The 21,700-nt window shown below is 34.5% G+C and overlaps 3 protein-coding genes across 3 annotated transcripts; all 3 read left to right on the top strand.

The window, feature by feature from the left end:
• Window positions 1–534: 534 nt before the first annotated feature.
• Window positions 535–3,871, top strand: LOC107018607 (vesicle transport v-SNARE 12). The gene is made up of 6 exons (XM_015219132.2): window positions 535–710; window positions 846–977; window positions 2,226–2,284; window positions 2,365–2,547; window positions 3,241–3,411; window positions 3,557–3,871. The coding sequence occupies exons 2-6, from the start codon at window positions 881–883 to the stop codon at window positions 3,710–3,712; spliced, it is 666 nt and encodes a 221-aa protein (XP_015074618.1). The 5' UTR covers window positions 535–710; window positions 846–880; the 3' UTR covers window positions 3,713–3,871.
• A 671-nt stretch (window positions 3,872–4,542) lies between these two features.
• On the top strand, window positions 4,543–8,387 carry LOC107018900. The gene is made up of 5 exons (XM_015219490.2): window positions 4,543–5,120; window positions 5,808–5,907; window positions 5,977–6,100; window positions 7,879–7,974; window positions 8,060–8,387. Exons 1-5 carry the CDS (start codon window positions 4,733–4,735, stop codon window positions 8,195–8,197), a joined length of 846 nt encoding a protein of 281 aa, XP_015074976.1. The 5' UTR covers window positions 4,543–4,732; the 3' UTR covers window positions 8,198–8,387.
• A 1,610-nt stretch (window positions 8,388–9,997) lies between these two features.
• On the top strand, window positions 9,998–15,646 carry LOC107020796 (integrin-linked protein kinase 1). Its single transcript, XM_015221296.2, has 11 exons — window positions 9,998–10,386; window positions 10,904–10,978; window positions 11,610–11,726; window positions 12,503–12,597; window positions 13,099–13,219; window positions 13,320–13,399; window positions 13,872–13,931; window positions 14,240–14,361; window positions 14,458–14,543; window positions 14,634–14,749; window positions 15,163–15,646. The coding sequence occupies exons 1-11, from the start codon at window positions 10,075–10,077 to the stop codon at window positions 15,287–15,289; spliced, it is 1,311 nt and encodes a 436-aa protein (XP_015076782.1). The 5' UTR covers window positions 9,998–10,074; the 3' UTR covers window positions 15,290–15,646.
• The last annotated feature ends 6,054 nt before the right edge of the window (window positions 15,647–21,700 follow it).

The raw sequence follows: 21,700 nt of genomic DNA on the forward strand, positions 1-21,700 counted from the left end.
AAATAATATAACTCAATAAGGAGAATACCAAATAATATCACTCAATAAGGAGAAGATGAGTAGACGATATTAGCCCCTGCCTCTTCCACATAAATATACTCAAATACTTACTATCTTTCTATACTAAATAAAAAAAATACTAGCTTTTCTCTTCGTCCCTCACTATAGCTCAATAAGGAGAAGACTAGTAGACGATATTACTAAATAAAAAAAATACTATCTTTTCTTTTCATCCCTCGCTATAACTCAATAAGGAGAAGATGAGTAGACGATATTAGCCCCTTCCTCTTCCACATAAATATACTCTATTACTTGCTATCCTTCTAATCAAATTAAAAAATACTATATTTTCTCTTCATCACTCACTTCAATTATTTATTTATTGCGTAGAGAAGTCATTAACGTATTAAAAATAGCACAAAAATATCTTTCTTCCCCTTGTGGATCAAATTTACTATTAGTTTTGGAGAAATGTGTGAGTATTCAAAAGCTAAAGGGCTTTCTAAGAAAAAAGAAATACTTTTGTATTTTTTTCTAAGTCCCTATTTTTTATGAAAAGTGAACTGTGACTACTCAATTTCTCTCCCTGCGAACAATTTCCGTTTCTCCTTAACAAAGCTCTGATCTGAGTCCACTCAGTTTTAGCTCGTCAGTGACTCAACGTACGTCGCCGTCTCCGATCATACGTACGCCGTACGATTTCATTACTGGTATATTTATCCTACTTATACGTGTATCTACTTGATTGTGTTTGGTGGATCGATTTTTTTTTTTCAATTTCGTTTTAGTTTCTCAAAAACTTAGCTGAACTTGATTCAAACGTTTGATTTGATTTGTATTTACAGGTTGAATTTTGTTTGGGCGGATATTTTGAGGGAAGATGAGTGAAGTATTTGAGGGATATGAGAGGCAGTACTGTGAACTTTCTGTCAATTTGTCTCGGAAATGCAATTCTGCTGCTCTTTTGGCTGACGGAGGTGACTGATTCACTTGATTTTTTTTGAAAAACAATTATATAGCTTTTGTGAATCAATGCGGAAATGCGAATTATAGGATTTACACCCAAGAGTGTGTCCTAGTGCTCAATGACCAGGTTGAGAGTTCCTAGGTACTTGTGCCAGTGGGAAGTAACAGGTACCTATGTCCCAGACACCACTATTATAAAAATAATATATGGATTTTGGGGAATATGCAAACTAAGCTAATATACATGCCCAATTAGTTAGGTTCAGGGCTTTCAGTTCTTGTACTCTTGCATCTCTCTTTGAAGACTGGTGAAAGAATTGCATGTCGATGCAGGGAAAAGTGTGAGATTTGGAGAAGCGTTAGCAGTTTGGAAGAACTCCTAATTTGCTTTAAAAGACAAATTATTTTCCCGTATTGGACTTGAAATAAGCCCATATAGAGTGGAATAGTTATAGATGATTCATATATCCGACTCCAACTAGTCTGGGATTAAGAAGTAGAAGTAGTTCTTTGATTGATTAATTGGCTTTACGTAAATTCGGAGTTTTTATCGATGTGAACTTATTGCTTCTGATGTTCTCTACTAAGTCTGGTTAGAGCCTTTTATGGTAGTGTACATACAAGTGTGGGATTTTAAGAGTCTTTAGGTTGGAGAACCCTTATATGCCTTAATAGACAAATTATTTTCCAGTACTGAAATAAAATGGATTTGAACAGAGTGGAATATATAATGATGATACATATAGCTGACCTCAACTAGTGTGGGATGCGGATGTAGTTTTTGTTTATTGAGTTGTCTCTATACACATCAAGCAAGCAAGCAAACAATTCACCCTTTTTAGTGTACCTGTCCATTAAAGCATTCTTTTTTCTGGTGTTGCTACGTATTAGTTTTTTGCTGTAAAAATTTTCTTCCTAAATTCCCTGAAGTCACTTCAACTTCAAGATTGGGTTGGTATTCCAATAGGGAAGAGGTGTAAGCATGGCAAGTTATGAAGTCAGATCATACTAAATAAGAATTAAAACATTTAGGAAAGGAGAGAATTGAAGGAACAAATAAAAATAAGAATGAAAGACTTTTCAATTCTGATTTTTATGTTAGTAAGTATTTTTGCTAATTTGTTTAGGTTATACTACTTGAAAAAAAAAAACAAGCGCCTGATTTTCCATTTCTGTGTTAAGGCTTTGATAAGTTGTTAATATCTTCTGTTACGCTTCTAATGGATTATGACTATAACTTACGCTACTGTAATGAGCAGAGCCGAAAAAGCAACAGATTTCCGAACTCAAAGTGGGATTGGATGATGCAGATGTGTTGGTAAGCTATTGACTTCTAAATTTATTCCTCGAAAATATTTCTTTTTTCAGAACTGATGATAAGTGCTGGTCTATGCTTAGATACGGAAAATGGATCTCGAGGCAAGAAGTTTGCAACCGAGTTTAAAAGCAACATTACTTGCTAAACTGAGGGAATACAAATCAGACCTGAATAAGTTGAAGAAAGAAGTGAATAAACTGACCTTGACTAGTGCTAATCAAGCTGCCCATGATTTAGAGTCTGGAATGATGGATCCACATGCAGTATGTATACTAAAATTTTTCTTCTACTCTGTTTTTTCTTCTTCTCCCTATATTTTCGTTTGAGGATTCCACTATGTCATACATGTTTTCATATAATATGACTTTGGGGTTGTATTAGCATTTGCCATAGTAAAGTTGTGTGGTCTCAAGGTTATAAAAATTTCAATTGAATGATATATTACCATCCATTGTACGCAAATTTCTTTGGGAGAAGCTAATTGTGGTCTTGCATATAATGTTCATGCTTGGTTGATGATATCAAAGTTTGTCAAATCAATTAAAGATCAGAATTTTCCTAACTTATAAATCTGCTACTTATCTAAGAGGAACTGATTAGGTTCACTTACATTGCCATCTGTGATCTGTCCATTGGTTTTTCTTCATACTGTTAGTGGCCTTTGTTGGTCAAGCCCTAACATAAATTGATGAAACGCCACGGTGCCAAGCACAGAAAAGGTTCATCATATATTGCCTGCTGACCACTTCAGTTCCTTCTCTCTCTTTCTTACACGAGATAGTTGAAAGCAATGATGTTCAGCACAGGCTAAAGGACAAGTCGGTTAATGTTTGGTTGGCTTTTCAAAAAATTGACCGTAGGCATAAGATATTATCGTAATCCAAATATGTGTGTAGTGGAATTCATCTTTACATTTCCTGGCTTTACCTGTAAAGAGCCATAATATGATTTTATAGGCTTCTGCAAGTCAAAGGGAACGCTTAGCAATGTCAACAGAGAGGCTTGATCAGTCAAGTGACAGAATCAGGGAGAGCAGAAGGATTGCCCTAGAGACTGAAGACCTTGGTGTGTCAATTCTAGGGGATTTGCACCAACAGCGTGAAACACTGCTACATTCACATAATAAGGTACGAGTCCATTTGAGATTCTCTTTCTGGTTTCTAGTATCCCTTGTATTTCCTCCCTGACCTCTATTTGAGTAATTTCAACTGTTCTGGTAAGTGTGGCTCCCTGAGCGGCTATGTTTATTATCTGTCTTTTATCTTTTTACAGCTTCATGGTGTGGATGATGCCATTGACAAGAGCAAGAAGATCTTGACTTCGATGTCTAGAAGAATTAGCCGAAACAAGTGGATTATGGGCTCTGTGATTGGAGCCCTTATCCTGGCAATAATTATTATTCTGTATTTCAAGCTTTTCCACCATTGAGTACCCATGTAATTCATTGGGAGTTTGGATGTAAATCTGGTTTGTTAATCATGTATTTGGCTTGTAAGCTATCACTTTCAGCTGCATTCTAGTGTATATCCTAAATGAAACCATGTGATACTTTTAAGGAAAAAAATAAGCACTTGATTGTCACAATAATGCTCCCATTCTCTCTCATCCCCTTTCTACCTAATATTTTGTAGAGTTGCCTGCTGCCTCTCTTAGTTGATTGTCAGTGTCATAATGTACCCTATAATCGGCTGGGCTGATGAAAGGTTGCACCTCTGAAGCAGAGCCTATGTTGCAATCATGCAGGATCTGGAAAAGGCTTGGCTAAAGGTTGCCCCTCAGAAGCAACATATGTTGTAATCATGCATGATCCGGAAAAGGATCGTGTCTCAAGCGTATTATGTAGGTAGCCTAGATGATGCAAGCTCCTTGGCTTGAGTTTTGAAAACAACACAGGTCCAAAAAGGTGGCACCAAAAGGCCAAAGTGTGTTACGTGAGTGAAATAGGAGATGAGAATAGGTCAAAACTTATAAATTTGGTTTGTTTTAATTCTGCAACAGATACCTTTTTTCATTTTGTTTACAATGATTGAATTTTAGTATATGTTTACTTTCCAGATTTAAATTATTAGTTCTTTGTTTCAATTTGTTTTTCTTACTTCTACTTTTTTTTTTGCTTTACTTATAGTCAATTGACTACCGAAAGGTAGGAAGTGTTGCTGCATACATACCACCCTTTTTTTCAAGATCTCATTTGTGGAATTATTACAAATATATTGTTGTTATTTTCTTTTAGTCAGTTTTAATTGTTGTATTTTCACAAAATTTCCAAAATGTAGAATCACAAAAATCTGGAAAAACAGAAAATTCCAAAGAAGATTCACAAAAACTCTCCAGCTGCCTGCCTACACATAACAAACAAACTCCTATTTTTCTTCTATTCCAAAAAAACTACCTTCCCCATTTCCATTTTTTCTTCTTACACGCTAGACAATTCTCTATTTCTCTCAAATGGATTCTCTACCATCAGTTTCTCCGTCGATCGTTCTTCCTTCCGGGAAGCTTATCCGTCACCACAGTCACCGGCGGCGAATCGCCACTTTCTCATCTCAACCCAAGCTCAAAGGCTTTCCTCGATTCCGGATTTCAATTTTCAATGGAAGTAGTGGTAGAACGAGGTCTATCTCTGTTTGTTGCAAATTGAGTACTAACGGAGGAGATGAGGAGAAAGAAGAAGAAGAAGAGGAAAGTTTGAGGAGAGATGATGAAGTGGAAAGAGCGCTTCGTATGGATGGAACTATTCCAGGGACTCCAAACGAATTCGTACAACAAGTGTCTTCTCGTGCCTATGACATGCGTAGACATCTTCAACAGAGTTTCGATAGCAGCAGCTATGATGGTGAATTTCATTTCTCTACTCTAATCCAGTTTCTCTTACTTTTTTTTTTTCCATTTTGTTTTACTTAAACTATGCAGCTGCCAAAAATATTACTCTATCACAACAGCTATCAATTTTCTGATGTTCAATAAAGTTATAGATTTTATAATAAGTTTGCAAAAAGCTCAGCATATAAATTTTTAAAGAATTTAGTATCTGATAATTATAGGAATTTGGAGTATTATACTTAATAAGATTATTATATTAGTTAAACAATTTTTTTCATTGAAAAACTATTTATTAAACTTCTTTTGCATAGAAATGATCTTTTCTGTTTGTAATTTTTCATTATGATGGACTTTTGATGAAGTAGTTTGCTCAAGTACATCAGAAAAATTCGATCTTTTCCCTAACAATGTACTTGTAGGTCTGCTAGTACGACTATGTGCCGAAATGTTTAGTGATTTCAGGATGCCGTATTAATGCTAGCTCATAGAAATCTTTCATGCTGCATGCAAAACATATCATGTAGGTGTTAGAGCAGACAAATTATAGAATAAAACAGAAGGTTATATTAGTAGCCAGGGTCCATATCATAACCAAAGAACATGAGCGGAAGAAGCTAGCTGTAGCGCCTGCAACTCTGCATTTTTAACATTTCTCTTTCGAAGTGTCAAAAAGTCATTACTTGTTGATCTTTTGCTGCAGTGCTGGAGGCTAATCCTTGGAGAGAAACACCTAAATCTGTATATGTGCTGACCCAGAGAGAGAACCAGTTGTGTACAATGAAGACTCGGAGAAACCGAAGGTGTGTTTATTTCTTTTAACTTAAGTGAGTATCCTAATTGTATTGGCTGAGATTCTTTTCCGCTTGCAGTGAGGTTGAAAGAGAGCTTGGGATGTTGTTCTCCAAAGGAGGAAAATGGAAAAATCGTGCAAAGCAGCCAGAAGCTGACACGAGATTTCAGATGCTTGTTGAGGATATCACAGAGGGAGTACTTGTAAGTATTTGTGTTGATTTCCTCTTTCAGTTTTCTATTTCATGACAGACTTGAGTTTTCTTACATATTTCTGTAAGATCTAGGGCACGGAAGATCCTGAAGCATCTGTAACCCTTAAGAAAAAGCCTCAAGTTAGTACTGATACATACTTAAACCAAAGAAGAATTTTTGTACTCTTGAACCGTTACTATGTGAAGATATATTACATCCTTAGAGTATGATATGTCTGAGACTATGACCAAATATGAGCTTTATCTTAAAAAGTTTTTTTTGAAAAAATTTCTTGATCTGCACCAGTGTGTTCAAGAAATAACATTGTAGACTAGAGCTTCACATTAGTTGATTGTTAGGTGCTTAGACATCCTCTTACTACCACTGACTGATGATTGAGACAGTTCTCTTTCTGTAAATTGTCCATATGCAATTCAAGATATCACATGGAGGATCAAAATTGCTAGAGAAAGAAACTGGGGAAGGAAAGAATAAGACTGAAAAGTTGTGTTCCTTAAGAATATTTGTCTCATTACATGAGGTCTTGATATTTCACATGTATGGAAGTTGTAGACTCTAGTATGCCACATGAAATGATTCAAATAAGTTGTGGACGCCATAGTTTTACAGGTGAATTCAAGTATTCAACAACTGATCATTCTATTTAGAGAAATCAGTTTTTGTTCTTCAATTTATTGATGTGTGTATTTTTGATCTTATGAAAGGAAGAGTATATAGATAATGTTACAACCATCTCAGAGCTAAAGCTCTATATGCTTGCAACTCTGATGAATAGAATGCAAAGATAAGCACTCCCTTCAACCTAAAGAAAAGGAATCAAAAAATAATTGTGCTTCTATATTTTACACTGCTTGTACAAAATTTTACTGAAGTTCAATTGCTGGTTTTATTTGAAACCTTTGGAAGAGATGGAATGGTGTTTACTTTGTCAAAGTTTTTGGTCTGGTGAGTGGTTATTGAATACGGAAAGTGGGCAGTCCTGCCGTTGGAATATGCATTTTGCTATGTAGACATGTTATTTCTTTTCACTTTCCCCAGGACTTATTCCATCCCAATGGAGGACTGCTCGTCTGTCGTTTATAGAATGCCTGGAATACCAAATTCACCTTTCCAAAAAGCAAATCACACCTTTGTTTTATATCAGAAACAGTGGCGGAGCCAGGATTCACTAATGGGGTTCAAAATATGAAGAAGTAAACACACGAAGAAGCCAAGGGGATTCAATATCTATTTGTATATACATAAAAAGCAATTCTAATCTTGTCTATACAATATAATTTTCCACATAAGAGGGTTCAGATGAAGCCCTTGCTCCTAAGTGGCTCCGCCCTGATCAGAAAGTGTTCTTAGCATCTTCATCCAGAAATGCTAGAATTTTGGTTTTCCATCATCTTGCCAGCTCCAGTTTTTATTCTCCATTAACTTGACATTCCTGCTAAATCAGTTTTTGGCAGATCGATTTTGTTAGCTTTCCTATTCTAGTTTTTCTTTTTTTAATGTTTGAAAGAACATTATTGCCCTTTTTAGTAACACTACTTAATAGACATATATTATAGGTAGACTGTGCGAAAGGGAATAATTGGCCAGAAGAGTAAGCATGTTAATCGTTCATACTGTGATTTTCATTCATAGATAAAGTAGGAAGTTTACCATTCTGAGTCTTTTGGCTAAGATCAAATGAAGTTATTAATTCAGAATTTCTTGTTCAACTGAAAACTAATTTAAGCGAAATTCTTTTGCAACCTAATATGTTAAACTTTATGAAGGTATTTGAGGATGAAAATGAGGCTGCAAAATACTGTGACTTGCTTCAAGGAGGTGGTCAAAGTTGTGAAGGTGTTGCCGAAATAGAAGCTTCATCAGTAAGAGAAAAGAAAAACTACAGAGCTACTTTCAGGCGTGAGTTAATTTTCTAGTCGTCCTAATTGCAACTTGAATTTTCTGTAGGTATTTGATCTATGCCGGAAGATGAGGGCACTGGCAGTTCTATTTCGTCGGGGCAGAACACCTCCATTGCCCGAAAGCCTCAAGCTAAACTTAAGGGCACGCAAGCGCTCACTTGAAGACCAAGAGAACGTTATGTAACGTTGCTACGTTTGAGCTGAGTACAGGTGATCGATCTCCTTTGTCTAGTATGCAAAAACATATTGGACACAGTAAATCAGTAATATAATTCTTCTCTGTGCAGCTATTTTAGTCTGCGATAGATCTTACATGTATATAATAGTGCCACATAATTCTAATGATTAATGTGTATAAAAGGTTCTCAACTCAACTGTATCCCTACCCTAAACATAATCAACTGGGGTCTAGGAGAGTGGTATATACGTACGCATACCTTACCCCTACCTTCAATAGATTATCGGCTCAAGTAAAGCATATCAAAGCAACTAAGCAAAGGGTATATTAATAAAAGAAGTCATGATGAAAATACTGGAAAAATAACTGTAGCAGAACAAATAATATGAAAATTGAAACAAAGCTGGAAGTAGCAAGTATTGATACAATTGAAGAATATTTACAAGGAAAATTATACAGCAGTCTACCTACTACTATGATGAGTCTATGATCCTCACCCTCCATATCACATTGTTTTATCTAGAGTCATATCTTTGGTAAGGTGTAAATGTGTCTTGTTTTGTCTAAATACCTCGCTTTGTTACTTTTTTCCAACTTACTTTTACTTCTCCTCGGGGCCACTTTGGCCAACCTATCACATCTCCTCATTATTCTCCTCTTCGCATGCACGAATCATCTTACCGTCACTTCCTTCATCTTGTCCACTTCCACTTTGTCTAGAATTTCTTCTTACACATTCGTCTCAACATCCTTATCTTTTGCTATTTTCATCTTCTGAGCGTGCAAGTTCTTAATGGGCAATCCTATAAAAGTTTTTTTTAAAAAAGAAATAGATTACAGTCGTATCGTGTTAGATTGAGAGTTGATATTTTTTAATCTCATAGTATAAAATAATATTAAGTTCATATTCACTATTTGTTTGTACTAATTTTTAGGCCGTCAATATGAAAAGTAATAGATTGAGATGAATCCACTATATATCCGGAAAAATTGCATGCATCTACCTATGATCCGGGCAAAAGAACATGGATGTGTTACTTTGGTCAAAAATTGAATAATGAAGCTTATATCAAGCCCTACTATTATCGATTATGGTTGACTATATGAAAATTGTGGATCACATATTTGCATATTTCTGAATATCTGGAGGGATCCTCATTTCAAGCAAATTGAACGTGTCTCTCTATAATCTATAAAAAAAAAAATGGGAACACATTGCCAAAAAAATAAAAATAAAATGATAGGGTCCTTCTTCTGAGCTGCAGATTAAACAGTGAAACATATGCATGTAGCCGTCAAAAGGATTGTCGGTAAGATGCTATAAACCGTTGAAAATAATTAATTTAATCCACCAATATACCAAAGTAGAAATAATTGACTTTTTTCATACAACTCAAAACAAAATATAATCTTTGACATTGGTTTCATTTCTATTTGATTATTTGGAAAAAAAATGTATTAGTTAAATTGAATTTGAAAAATATATAGTTTTGATTCAATAAATAAAAAGTTAAACTAATTTCTATTTCACGTCAAATTTTATGTGACGAATAAGAAATTTAAATCTAAAATATCTTATTTTAATTAATAATTACTAATTGATCAATTAACACAAGCATGACAGTTTTTCAAATTTGAATCTTATCTTTTTTGAAAAATGATTTTCCTAATATATTAATTGATCAAAAAGTCATTAGCAAAGGTGTTTGAAAAGTATCTAATTCTATTGACAAAGTAATAGAAGAATATCCATTAAATCACATTTTAAGAAAATAAATAAATTCTTTTTTTCATATAAATACAGAGGAAGAGGAAAGACTCAAAACTAAACTGTGTACACACATTCAAAAGAAACGGAACACGAGAGTCTAGTGATCGATCCAATGAGTGCAAGTGAAGGGAGCTCCGGCTCATCGGCTGCCGCCGGCGCCGTCGAAATACCGGTGGTATCGACGGAAAAGAAGAAGGAAAAGTCAAGAGTGAGCAAGACTTCGCAAATACTCTGGCACGCTCATCATAACGATGCGACTGCCGTACGGAAGCTTCTAGAAGAAGATCGGACGCTTGTTCAAGCTAGAGATTACGATAATCGAACTCCACTCCACGTTGCAGCGTTACATGGCTGGATCGATGTTGCAAAGTGCTTGATTGACTATGGTGCCGATGTCAACGCTCAGGATCGTTGGAGAAACACGGTAAAAAATTTACATTTGCTTATTTCCAGTAAATCTTCATACAGTATAGGTTACGTGCGTAAGCTTGTTAGATGTGTCTGTGTATGGAACTGATAACTGGTAGTAGCATGGTAATTTGCTTACCTTTTCCTGATTTTGGAGCAAAATTGTGATAGCTTTTGATCTCTTAAACCTTACTGAAGTTACCTCTTGTCTTGTTATGAAATAGAAACTTTAGGCATCAGAAATTGGAATTTCAGTCTTCAGCTATTAAATGATGTCGCGTGATCCATCACGAGTCAAAAAGTGTGCGGGATGTTACCAGTGTGAAATTCATGTGGCATAGGTTGATTAACTGTTTGATACAAAAATTAACTGGATTTTAGATTATTGAAAATACGAGTTTGAATATTTTCGTCCATGTTTTTAATCTTTTCCATGTGCCTATTGTGATACTGACTTTTCTATGCAATCATTGATTCTTGAGTGAATTCACTAGTCTGCTGCTTTGATCTAAGTTTTCAATTGTTTATGACAGCCTCTAGCCGATGCAGAAGGCGCTAAGAAATCTGGCATGATTGAATTGTTAAAGACGTATGGTGGGCTATCTTATGTGAGTTATATTCCTTTTTCTTTTTATATATCCAATATATCAAAACAGTTGTTTGCCATTTGCAAAAGCTTGTACTTATCAACATTTAATGCATCAACTTGTTCTTAGTTAGAAAGATATATTAGCTAGTAGATTTATCAGGCTTCTAGCTCTGTTTCTGTACAGCCATCCAGGTCTTGATGAGCTAGCAAAGCTGTTTATTAACTAATCAGTGAATGAAATGTCCCACATCGTAAATGAATGGAATTCTGGGCTCCTTATTAACTAGCTAGCATATTTATCAGGCTTCTAGATTGATGACATGATTAGGAGATCATTTACCTGAGTTGGGAAAAAATCTTTTACTTTTAGCAAATAACTGATTGGAGCTATCGCCTTAATAATGAGCCAAGATCTAATGATTGTTGGTACTATAACAAGAAAACAAGCTAACAGCGTTGGACGCAGGATGTTCAATTCACTCTTCCTAAGTCCCCGAACAACTGTTTTACCTTATGTCATGTTGTGCCACTTCAAGATTTTTCTTTTCATAATTATTGAGAATTACTTGATTTTTCCTGAATATGTGAATGGTGTCTTTGATTTCTTAGGATTAGTCTTTAAGAGCCTTTAATGTTTTAATATGCTATAGGGACAAAATGGAAGTCATTTTGAACCAAGGCCTGTTGCCCCACCTCTACCAAAGAAATGTGATTGGGAGATTGATCCTACTGAGCTGGACTTTTCAAATTCTGTAATCATTGGAAAGGTATGTTTTGTTATACTAGAAGTGCTGCTATTTAGCTTGTTGGAGGTTAATTAAAGTCTGTTTAAGCTATCCTTTCCAGTATCTTTTCAAATGAATTGGCAACTGTAGTATACAAAGATAGGTACTCTTGTAGTTGTAACATTTTTTTTGTGTTTTTTCATTAAAATCTTTCAATCCGTGTTGTATTAGTGCGTGACTGATGGTCTTCTGTGAAGAGGTTTCTCCCAAATATAAGCTATTGAAGCGAATTTATGATGGTTAAGCTAACACTTGTTCTATGGTTGTTGATAAATGAAAAATCTCAACTAATGTAGTTTTTTAAATTTTAAAATGTGTGGATAGTTGTAGAGGAGTTAATCTGTTTAGCACTGTGTTTAACATTTTATTTCATTCCAAAATAGAAAGTGTCTCATAATCAGGAAAGCTGCACAATTTTTGTGCTTGGAAGTTGGAGCTGCCGTTCTTAGTTATTTTTTGATTGATGCTCCCGTTTGGTATTTTTATATTTTGTCTATAGTTTAAAGACTGTTTGAGATAATTCTATTTCCTTATTATGCGGTTACTATAATCCTAAACCTACTTACAAGATAGAAGAGGGACTGACAGTCTCTGGTAACTGGCTGTCCATTTTGCTTCAACCCATTAATCTTTTTAACTATTTAGTTTTGATACCGTTGTGCTCGATTAATTGCTTAATCTACTTTGCATTTATTGATAAAAAAAATTGCCAGTGAGGTTGCCATTTTTGTATCTAATATAGAAGCTGATATTGATAGGGGTCTTTTGGTGAGATCTTAAAAGCTTGCTGGCGTGGAACACCCGTAGCTGTTAAACGCATCCTCCCAAACCTTTCAGATGATCGATTGGTGATGTAAGTTCTGTTGTGGTGTTAGCAGTACAATATCCTGTATATATAATTCTGATATCTTGTGCTGTCTGCTGCTGTTGTCAAGTTTCACAGTTTTTTTTTTGGTGGGTGAGTGTGAAGGGAGAGATGAAGGAGGACAGGAGCCTATCTTTAGTCTCCTCTGTTATATTTTGACTTTTAAAGTCTTCCACATCATTGACCAAAACTATAACAAGAAGCTGCTTTTGCAAGCATGTCACATCCTCTAATTATCAATAAATCATATTCGATTTGTTAAGAATCTTTTCTGCTAATATTGTAAGAGGACCTGGAAATTAAGTGGATTAAGAAGCTTCACATGTCACCCAAGGCTGTCAGCATTCTCAATTCACAATTGTCTCTTTAAGCTTGATGCAGATTTATAGAATTATAAAAGTAGGCTGTTAGTTAAACCTTGCTGCAGTAATTAATTTTTGATATTTTAATATGATACTGATTCTGCCTGATTTAATTCCTCTCATGCAGTCAGGATTTCAGGCATGAGGTAAATTTGCTGGTGAAGCTCCGTCATCCAAATATAGTGCAATTTCTTGGAGCTGTTACTGAGAAAAAACCCTTAATGTTAATAACTGAATACTTGCGAGGGGTATGTGGTTTTGTTTTTTCTCTATATGTTGATTGAAATGAATTATTTCTCTTTATCTTGTGATGTACCTGTGCTGATTTGGTGCATATATTTGTTGTAGGGTGATCTGCATCAGCACCTAAAGGAAAATGGTGCTCTTACTCCATCTACAGCAGTCAATTTTGCTATGGATATAGCAAGGTAGTATGAATAATTGTTAGCTTTTCATACTTCATTTGCTTGAAAAAACTCAAAATTCTCTTGATTTCCGCTGATACTTGGAACTCTTGTAAGCTGTGTTTTGAGTTGCATATTTACACCGACTGATGTTGGTAAGCATCATTGATGGACTAAATGTGCTCGGTCTGTTGCTGTTTACTTTCTGTCGAAAACTCATCTTATTCACAGTAGCTGGTCTGTTGAATTAGCTGTAGCAAAAATATAAAAAATGTGCATTCAGAAGTTGGTCTGCATAACGCGAACAAGTTACTATAACTCTGTGTAGATCTTTCTGATACGTGGCATAGTTTCTGTCATTTTTTCCTCAGCATACAATTTTATGAGATACTGTAGTTATCTGGCAATTTACCCAACATCCCAGTTCCTAGTTTTATTTTAGTTTTAAATTGCATTGCATAGTTACTTATGCAATGTTTGATGTTGTTGTGGGCAGAGGCATGACTTATCTTCACAATGAGCCAAATGTTATAATCCACAGAGATCTAAAGCCCAGGTCTGTTTTTCTCTCTTCATGGCTCTGCTATTGTTATGATTAGGAGCCCGTTTGGATTGACTTAAAAAAGTAGCTTTTAAGTAAAAAAGAAAAAGTAGGGGGAGACCTACTTTTGGTTTCTGACTTATTTTAAGTCATTTTTCCCTTGCCAAACACTTCGTAAGTTATTTTTAGTCATTTTTGACTTATTTAAGTAATTTTTTATATTTGCCAAACAGTTCGACTTAAAAGTAGGTTTGACCGACTTTTTAAGCCAATCCAAACGGGCTCTAAAGTAACTTTAGTGCTGAATGTGTCAATGTTTCTAGGAATGTTCTTCTAGTCAATTCCAATGCAGACCATTTGAAAGTTGGAGATTTCGGATTAAGCAAACTAATCAGGGTTCAGAACTCCCATGATGTTTATAAGATGACTGGGGAGACAGGGAGCTGTAAGTGACAATGCCATAATTCTCCCTCAATTAATTAACATATTCTTTTAAATGTTATTAATAGTTTGTGATATCTTTTTCTGTAATAAAAAATAGACCGCTATATGGCACCTGAAGTATTCAAGCACCGGAAGTATGACAAGAAGGTTGATGTTTTCTCTTTCGCCATGATCTTATATGAGGTAATTCTGGCTTCTAGGCTCTGCCTGTTAGGATTGGGAATAACATGATATGAAACAAATAATGCGTCAATGAATTTTCTATTGGTGCAGATGCTAGAGGGTGATCCACCGTTATCCCACTATGAACCATATGAAGCAGCCAAGTACGTGGCAGAAGGACACAGGCCTATGTTCAGGTCAAAAGGTTTTACCCCAGAATTGAAAGAGTAAGTCCAAACTGGATCTTGATGCTCCCTTTTTTTCAAGCATCATACAATATCTTTAGCTATGTATGGTGTGGGTTTTCAACATGGACAAATGTGGCACAGTTAGAAGATAAGCTATAAAAGCATTTTTAGGTACTATAGCTTGGAAAAGATTCAGTTAGGGGTGGGGTATCTGGGATTTCCAAAAGTGAGATTACTTGCTGTGAAGGCCTTCTTTCAGTGAGCGGTAGCCTGTAGGCATCCTAATTGCACAAAAAATTGAAACATGATATATGCTTTTTTTTCTTCCTCTTGCGACTTTAGGTTTTAGATATGCACTGCAAAGTTTATTTCTTTTGACTATTTGCCAACGCAAAAAGATGGTGGGCAGCGTTTTGTTCATGCTTTGCTAAAGACAATCAATATTTTTGCAGGTTGGTAGAGCAATGTTGGGCACCAGATATGAACAAGAGACCCTCATTTTTGGATATTCTAAAAAGACTTGAAAAAATTAAAGAAGCTCTACCCTCAGAGCATCATTGGCACCTTTTCACTTCATGACATCAGACTCCCGATATTTCGTTGAATCTCCCCCATCAAACGCGCTTTTGAATTGATATGTTCGTAGGATTGTGCATAGGATCAACTGGCTAAGGTCTGCAAAAACTGTTGCTGTACCAATTCTTTATGCCCCATTCAACATTCCTGCTATGCTTGTTGTAGATTTGATCAAGATATTTCCACAAAATATCAAGTAGAACTGTGTGTCTGAGAGATTTGTAACAAGATTTTTACTAGCTTCGCCCCCTATTACATTTGCTTCTTTTTAAAATGTGATTCCGAGTGGTATTGAAGTGGCAATTGTATTTTTAATCTTTAGTATTCGTTTGTTTTATGATAAATGCAATTTTTGCTTTATTTTATTTAGGCTTAAGCCATCGGCACTCGACAGTTCTTAAAGTTGTCCACATAATTCACCGACACCTCAACTAAGACTAGTTATCTATTCAAATATTGTTATAGTAGGCATTTTTTTGATAATCAACATAAATATACACTTGTGTGACATTGCAAAACGGCTAATTAAAAAATAACATGTGGCATTGGGTCCCAAAAGTTATTTTAAAAAATTAATTTTGTTTAACGTTATTTCAAACACATTTTATATCTAATTTTTTTTTTAAAAAAAAAAAAAAAAGAAGAAAATGTCAACTTATTCTACTCCACCCCTACCCAACTCCTTTTATCTTCATCTTCTTCCCGAAACACATTCTTTCTCAAATCACAGAACCTCCCTTCTTTTATCTTCTTCCCAAAACAGACTATTTCTCAAATCACAAAACCAATGCTATGAGCTTTGCAAAGAAGGTATCGACAACAACTGATTTTATTACGGGACAACTCATAATGTTCATATCGATCTGTTATGCGCCTCTGAATCTTGCATTGGATGGACCTTATACAATAACTGTCCTAGCTCTACCATATCTTTTGTTTCATTTCTTCTGGAACAATCACAAACACTTTTTTAATTATGGATCTACTACCAGAAATTCAATGCGTAATCTCAGCATTCAATGTGTATTCTTGGATAATCTCATTTTTCAATTATTCAATTATTTCATTTTACGAAGTTCAATGTTAGCCAAATTACTCAACATTTATCTCTTTCAATGCAATATATAACAAGATCTTATTTGTTACAAGTGGTTTTGTTGGTTGGTTAACTGTTCACATTTTATTCATGAAATGGCTTGCATTGGTAATAGTCTGGATATGGAATCATTCTATTAGATCGAATAAGTAATTCGATCTAATAAGTACCTTATAATAGAATTGAGAAATTCTATGGCTTGAATCTCTAGTATTCTCTTATTTATTACACGTCTACTATTTTGGCAAAATACTCTCACCCATTCTTACTAAGAAATTAAAAGAAGCCTCAAAAACAGAAGAAAGGATGGAAACTGAGGAAGAAAGAGATGTAGAAACAGAAGCTGCTTCCGAAATGAAGGGGACTAAATAGGAACAAGAGGGATTCACTAAAAAAGATTCTTATCCTTATCCTTCCCTTTTCTCGACAGAAGGGTGGGATCCGAACAATATCGATGAAACAGAAGAAATTCGAGTAAATGAAAAGGACAAAATAAATGATAAATTACACTCACCTTACAGACACAGTCTATAACAATATTAATACTAGTAATAATTCAATTTATGACTATCACGATTCTTATCTGAATAATAATAACACGAAAATCTACAAAATTTTAAATTGCAGTTGCTTGATAAAAAAATTGATAATCAAGAATTTGATTTAAAAAATTGAAAAAAAAAGTAATAAACTAATAAAATGACCAAAATATAAGCTAAATACAAGAAAATATAAGAAGAGATATGTCTGCCCCCTATATATTTGATACCTTATCTACAATGAAACTAATAATCCCAACCCCATTAGTCATCCCATCAATTACTCCTCCATCAAAAAAATGATTAAATTCAACTAATCCTCTTATTCCACCAACAAAAAATCTTGTATAAAAAGCATCTATGTAAGCACGATTATATGACCAATCATATATGGCATTTAGAATTTTTGTTCCACAGAATTCTCCTAGGACCATTTTTAACAGAAGAGTTAATGAACTCCAAAACTTTTAAAAAATAATAAATGGATTTATATAAAAAAATGATGCTATAAATATTCATAAATAAACTATACTGACTGGAATAATTGCATCCTTTTAAAAATTCATTCCAATCCAATGAATTATTTGACTTTGGATGCAAAAAATTTATAGATGGAGCTAACCATTTCGATATATAAGATATCCAAATTAACTCTTTCCTGATTGAAAGGAATTCCTATAGCTCCAACAAACAAAGTAAAGAGCCCTAATACAAATATTGAGAATAGCATAGTATTGTCCGGTTCATACGGATAGAAAGAAATCGCTTTATGCTCAAAATGAGAAATAGTCATCAAAGATCATGTCATCTTTCTTCTATTTTTATCAATTTGATATTTAGTTTTTGACAAAAAAATAAGTACTTTCATTATTATTCATTGTTAATAAACAAGAGTTTTTCTTAACTCCGTTTTTACCGCATAGAGATATTGAATAGAAAAGGCTTTTGTGTTTCCACCATAATTTTGAAAATGAGCGTTTAAATGCCTTTCAAAAGTAAGTAAATAGATTTGAAACATATAAAACGCGGTTAATTCCGCTGTGACCCATGCTATTATTGTGAAAATTGACGAATACAACCAAGTATCATTAATAATTTCATCTTTGGATAAAAAACAAGCAGAGGTGGGATACCACAAAGAGAAAGTGTACCTAATAAAAATGTGATTTTGATAATTGGTACATGTTTTCTTAAACCTCCCATAAGACCCATATTCTGGCTTTTAGCTGGAGAATATCCAACAATAATTTTCGTTGGATGAATAATGGATTTGGATCCTAAAAATAATTATTTTTTGGAATAAGCATGAGTAATCAAATGAAATAAAGCGCTTCGATAAGACCCCATACCTAGAGCTAACATCATATAATTCAATTGAGACATTGTGGAATAAGGCTAAACCTCTCTTAATGTCTTTTTGAGCAAAAGCTAAACTAGCTCATGATAATACTGTTATTAATTCTAAAATTGAGATCAAATACATTATGTAAGGTATAACTCTGAAAAGAGGAAGAAGTCGGGCTATAAGAAAAATTCTTGCCGCTACCACAGTAGTAGCATGTATAAGAGCCGAAATAGGAGGAGGCCCCTCCATTGCATTAGGTAACCCATACATGAAGGGGGGAATCGGGCGAATATAGCAACTGCACCGGCAAATAAGAGAACAACGCATAACGTAACAAATTAAAAATTGACCTCATTATTATAAATCAAGTATTGAATAGTTTGAATAAATCTCTAAATTCGAAACTCCATGCTATCCAATAAAAAACTAAAATTCCTAACCACAAACCAAAATACCCTACACGATTAGTTAGAAATGCTTTTTGACAAGCATTTACCGCAACAGATCGTGTAAACCAAAATTCTATTAATAGATAGGAAGACAACCCAATCAATTCTCAAAAAATATGAATTTGTATCAAATTCGAACTAGTAACTAATCTCCTCATGGAAGTACTGAAAAACTCATATAAGCAAAAAATCTCAAATAACCTTGATGATGAGACATATAACTATCACCATAAATAAGAACCATAATTTCAACAAGTGATTAATATTGACATAATAGAAGTAAGTGAGTCAATCAAGTATCCGAAGCCTAAAGAAAAATCAATATTAATGATCCAAGATCGTACGTATTGATAAATGGAAATACTATTTAGTAGATTGAAAAAATCATCGTGGTGACCAAACCGACTCCATAGATAAGGTATTAACGGACGTCTGTGTAATTTTTTGGCAAAAATGATCTCTAAATTCTGGATCACCAAAAAACATGGTGGATATAGCACACGAAAATTGGTAAAATGGAGGGTTTACTTGCTTTGGGCTCGTTTGACCTTGAAAATAGGTCGTTTTGGTTGTGGTGACCAATCGGCTCCATAGATAAGGTAATAACAGACGTCCGTGTAAATTTTTGAAAAAATAATCTCAGATTTTTGGATCACCAAAACTGATAGTGGACTATAACGACAATCGGCAAATGGGAGGTTTGCCTGCTCTGGGGCTTGTTTGACCTTGAAAATGAGCCGTTTTGGCCGTGACCGGCTCCACAGATAAGGTTTTTTAACGGATGTCCATGTAAATTTTGACAAAAATAATCTCGAAATTCCAAATTATAAAAAAAGACGGTGGACTATAGCACATGAAAATCAGCAAAATGGGAGAATTACCTTCCTTGGGGCTTGTTTGACCTTGGAAATGGATCGTTTTGGCTATTACGACCAATCGACTCCATAGATAAGGTCTTAACGGACGTCCGTGTAAATTTTTGGCAAAAATGATCTCAGAATTTTGGATGACCAAAAAAGATGGTGGACCATAACACACAAAAATTGGCAAAAATAGGGGGTTTACCTGTACAGGGGCTTGTTTGACCTTGAAAATGGATTGTTTTGACCGTGGTGAAAAATCGACTCGATAGATAAGGTTATAACGGACTTCCGTGTATATTTTTGGCAAAATTAATCTTGGAATTCCGAATCACCAAAAAAGGTGGTGGACTATGACATACGAAAATCAGAGAAATGGGTGGTTTACCTACTCTGGGGCTCGTTTGACATTGAAAATGGGCCGTTTTGGTAGTGGTGACCAACCATATCCATAGATAAGGTCTTAACGCACGTCCGTGTAAATATTTGACAAAAATGAAATCAGAATTTTGGATCATTAAAAAAAATGGTGGACTTAGCACATGAAAATCGACAAAATGGGAGATTTACCAGCTCTAAGGCTCGTTTGACCTTGAAAGTGGATTGTTTTGGACGTGGTGACAAATCAACTCCATAGATAAGGTCTTCACAGATATACGTGTAAATTTTTGACAAAAATTATCTAGAAATTCTAGTTCACCAAAAAAGATAGTGGATTATAGCACACAAAAATCAGAAAATTTGGGGTTTTTGTTGCTCTAGGACTCGTTGAGCTTGAAAATGGGCCGTTTTGGCCGTGGTGACAAATCGATTCCAAAGATATGGTCTTAACGGACGTCCGTGTAAATATTTTGCAAAAATAATCTCAAAATTTTGGATCATTAAAAAAGATTGTGGACTAGCACACGAAAATTAGCAAAATGAGGGGTTTACCTTCTCTGGGCTCGTTTGACCTTGAAAATGGGTCGTTTTTGCCGCGGTGACCAACTGACTCCATATATAAGGTCTTAACAGACGTCCGTGTAAATATTTGACAAAAATGATCCGAAATTCCGGATCACCATAAAGATAACACGCGAAAATTGGCAAAATGGAGGGTTTAGCTGCTATGGGGCTCGTTTGACCTTAAAAATAGGTTGTTTTGGCCGTGGTGACCAACCGACTCCATAGATAAGGTCTTAAAGGACGGACATGTAAATTTTTGGAAAAAATGATCTTGGAATTTCGGATCACCAAAAAAGATGGTGGACTATAACATATGAAAATCAGCAAAATTAGGGGTTTACCGGCTTTGGGTTCGTTTGACATTGAAAATTTGTTGTGGTAACCAACCGATTCCATAGATAAGGTCTAAACATACGTCTGTGTATATTTTTGGAAAAAATGATCCTGGAATTCTGGATCACCAAATAATATGATGGACTATAGCACACGAAAATCGATAAAATGGAGAGTTTACCTGCTCTAGGGCTCGTTTAAATTGATATGCTCGTAGGATTGTGCATAAGTCATGGTCTTGATGTTGTATATTAAGAAATTTGGTAGAAAGATTTTTTTAAACCTTAATTTCCACTTAACATTGTCGATAAAAACAAGAATTACATAAAAAATATCTTAAGAAAAAAGTTGAGTTGATTCTATAACATTATATCGGAGATTATACTTTGCAATAAAAAATAAAAAAATTGAAACACATAATATATAATGAAATGTATATTTATAAGAAGTCATGATGTCATTAGTAATTTGATGTGTACTTACTTATCTACTAGATTATATGAAAATTATCATAAAGTGACAAAATATTAAACTTTTTAGAGTACATGAACTGTCAAGTCGTAGAAAGGTATACCAAAAAAATTGGATGAATGTTTGTCCCTAACACGTGTAGAGGAGTGGAATAATTTTATAACATTAATCTAATTCTTATTGTTGTCATCACTAAAAAAAATTAATATATGATAATAACTATTCAAAACACAACTCATTTAATGTGGAAAATCAAGATAGATAATTTTTACTTGAAATAACTACAAGATAAATACATATTAATCACAAATGCAATTTAATTATTACATCACTATAAAATAACTTTTTATTATATATGTACACATAAATGATAATT

The sequence above is a fragment of the Solanum pennellii genome, chromosome 5 (genome assembly GCF_001406875.1).
Source record: "Solanum pennellii chromosome 5, SPENNV200".
In the NCBI taxonomy this organism is placed as follows: Eukaryota; Viridiplantae; Streptophyta; class Magnoliopsida; order Solanales; family Solanaceae; genus Solanum; species Solanum pennellii.

Bases quoted from the DNA above. Each gene is read 5' to 3' on its own strand.
- LOC107018607 (XM_015219132.2), top strand. From the start codon at position 881: ATGAGTGAAGTATTTGAGGGATATGAGAGGCAGTACTGTGAACTTTCT. The intron at 978-2,225 runs GTGACTGATTCA...TGTAATGAGCAG, and splicing joins TGCTCTTTTGGCTGACGGAG to AGCCGAAAAAGCAACAGATT. The intron at 2,285-2,364 runs GTAAGCTATTGA...GTCTATGCTTAG, and splicing joins TGGATGATGCAGATGTGTTG to ATACGGAAAATGGATCTCGA.
- LOC107020796 (XM_015221296.2), top strand. From the start codon at position 10,075: ATGAGTGCAAGTGAAGGGAGCTCCGGCTCATCGGCTGCCGCCGGCGCC. The intron at 11,727-12,502 runs GTATGTTTTGTT...TGATATTGATAG, and splicing joins ATTCTGTAATCATTGGAAAG to GGGTCTTTTGGTGAGATCTT. The intron at 12,598-13,098 runs GTAAGTTCTGTT...CCTCTCATGCAG, and splicing joins TCAGATGATCGATTGGTGAT to TCAGGATTTCAGGCATGAGG.
- LOC107018900 (XM_015219490.2), top strand. From the start codon at position 4,733: ATGGATTCTCTACCATCAGTTTCTCCGTCGATCGTTCTTCCTTCCGGG. The intron at 5,121-5,807 runs GTGAATTTCATT...CTTTTGCTGCAG, and splicing joins CGATAGCAGCAGCTATGATG to TGCTGGAGGCTAATCCTTGG. The intron at 5,908-5,976 runs GTGTGTTTATTT...TTCCGCTTGCAG, and splicing joins AAGACTCGGAGAAACCGAAG to TGAGGTTGAAAGAGAGCTTG.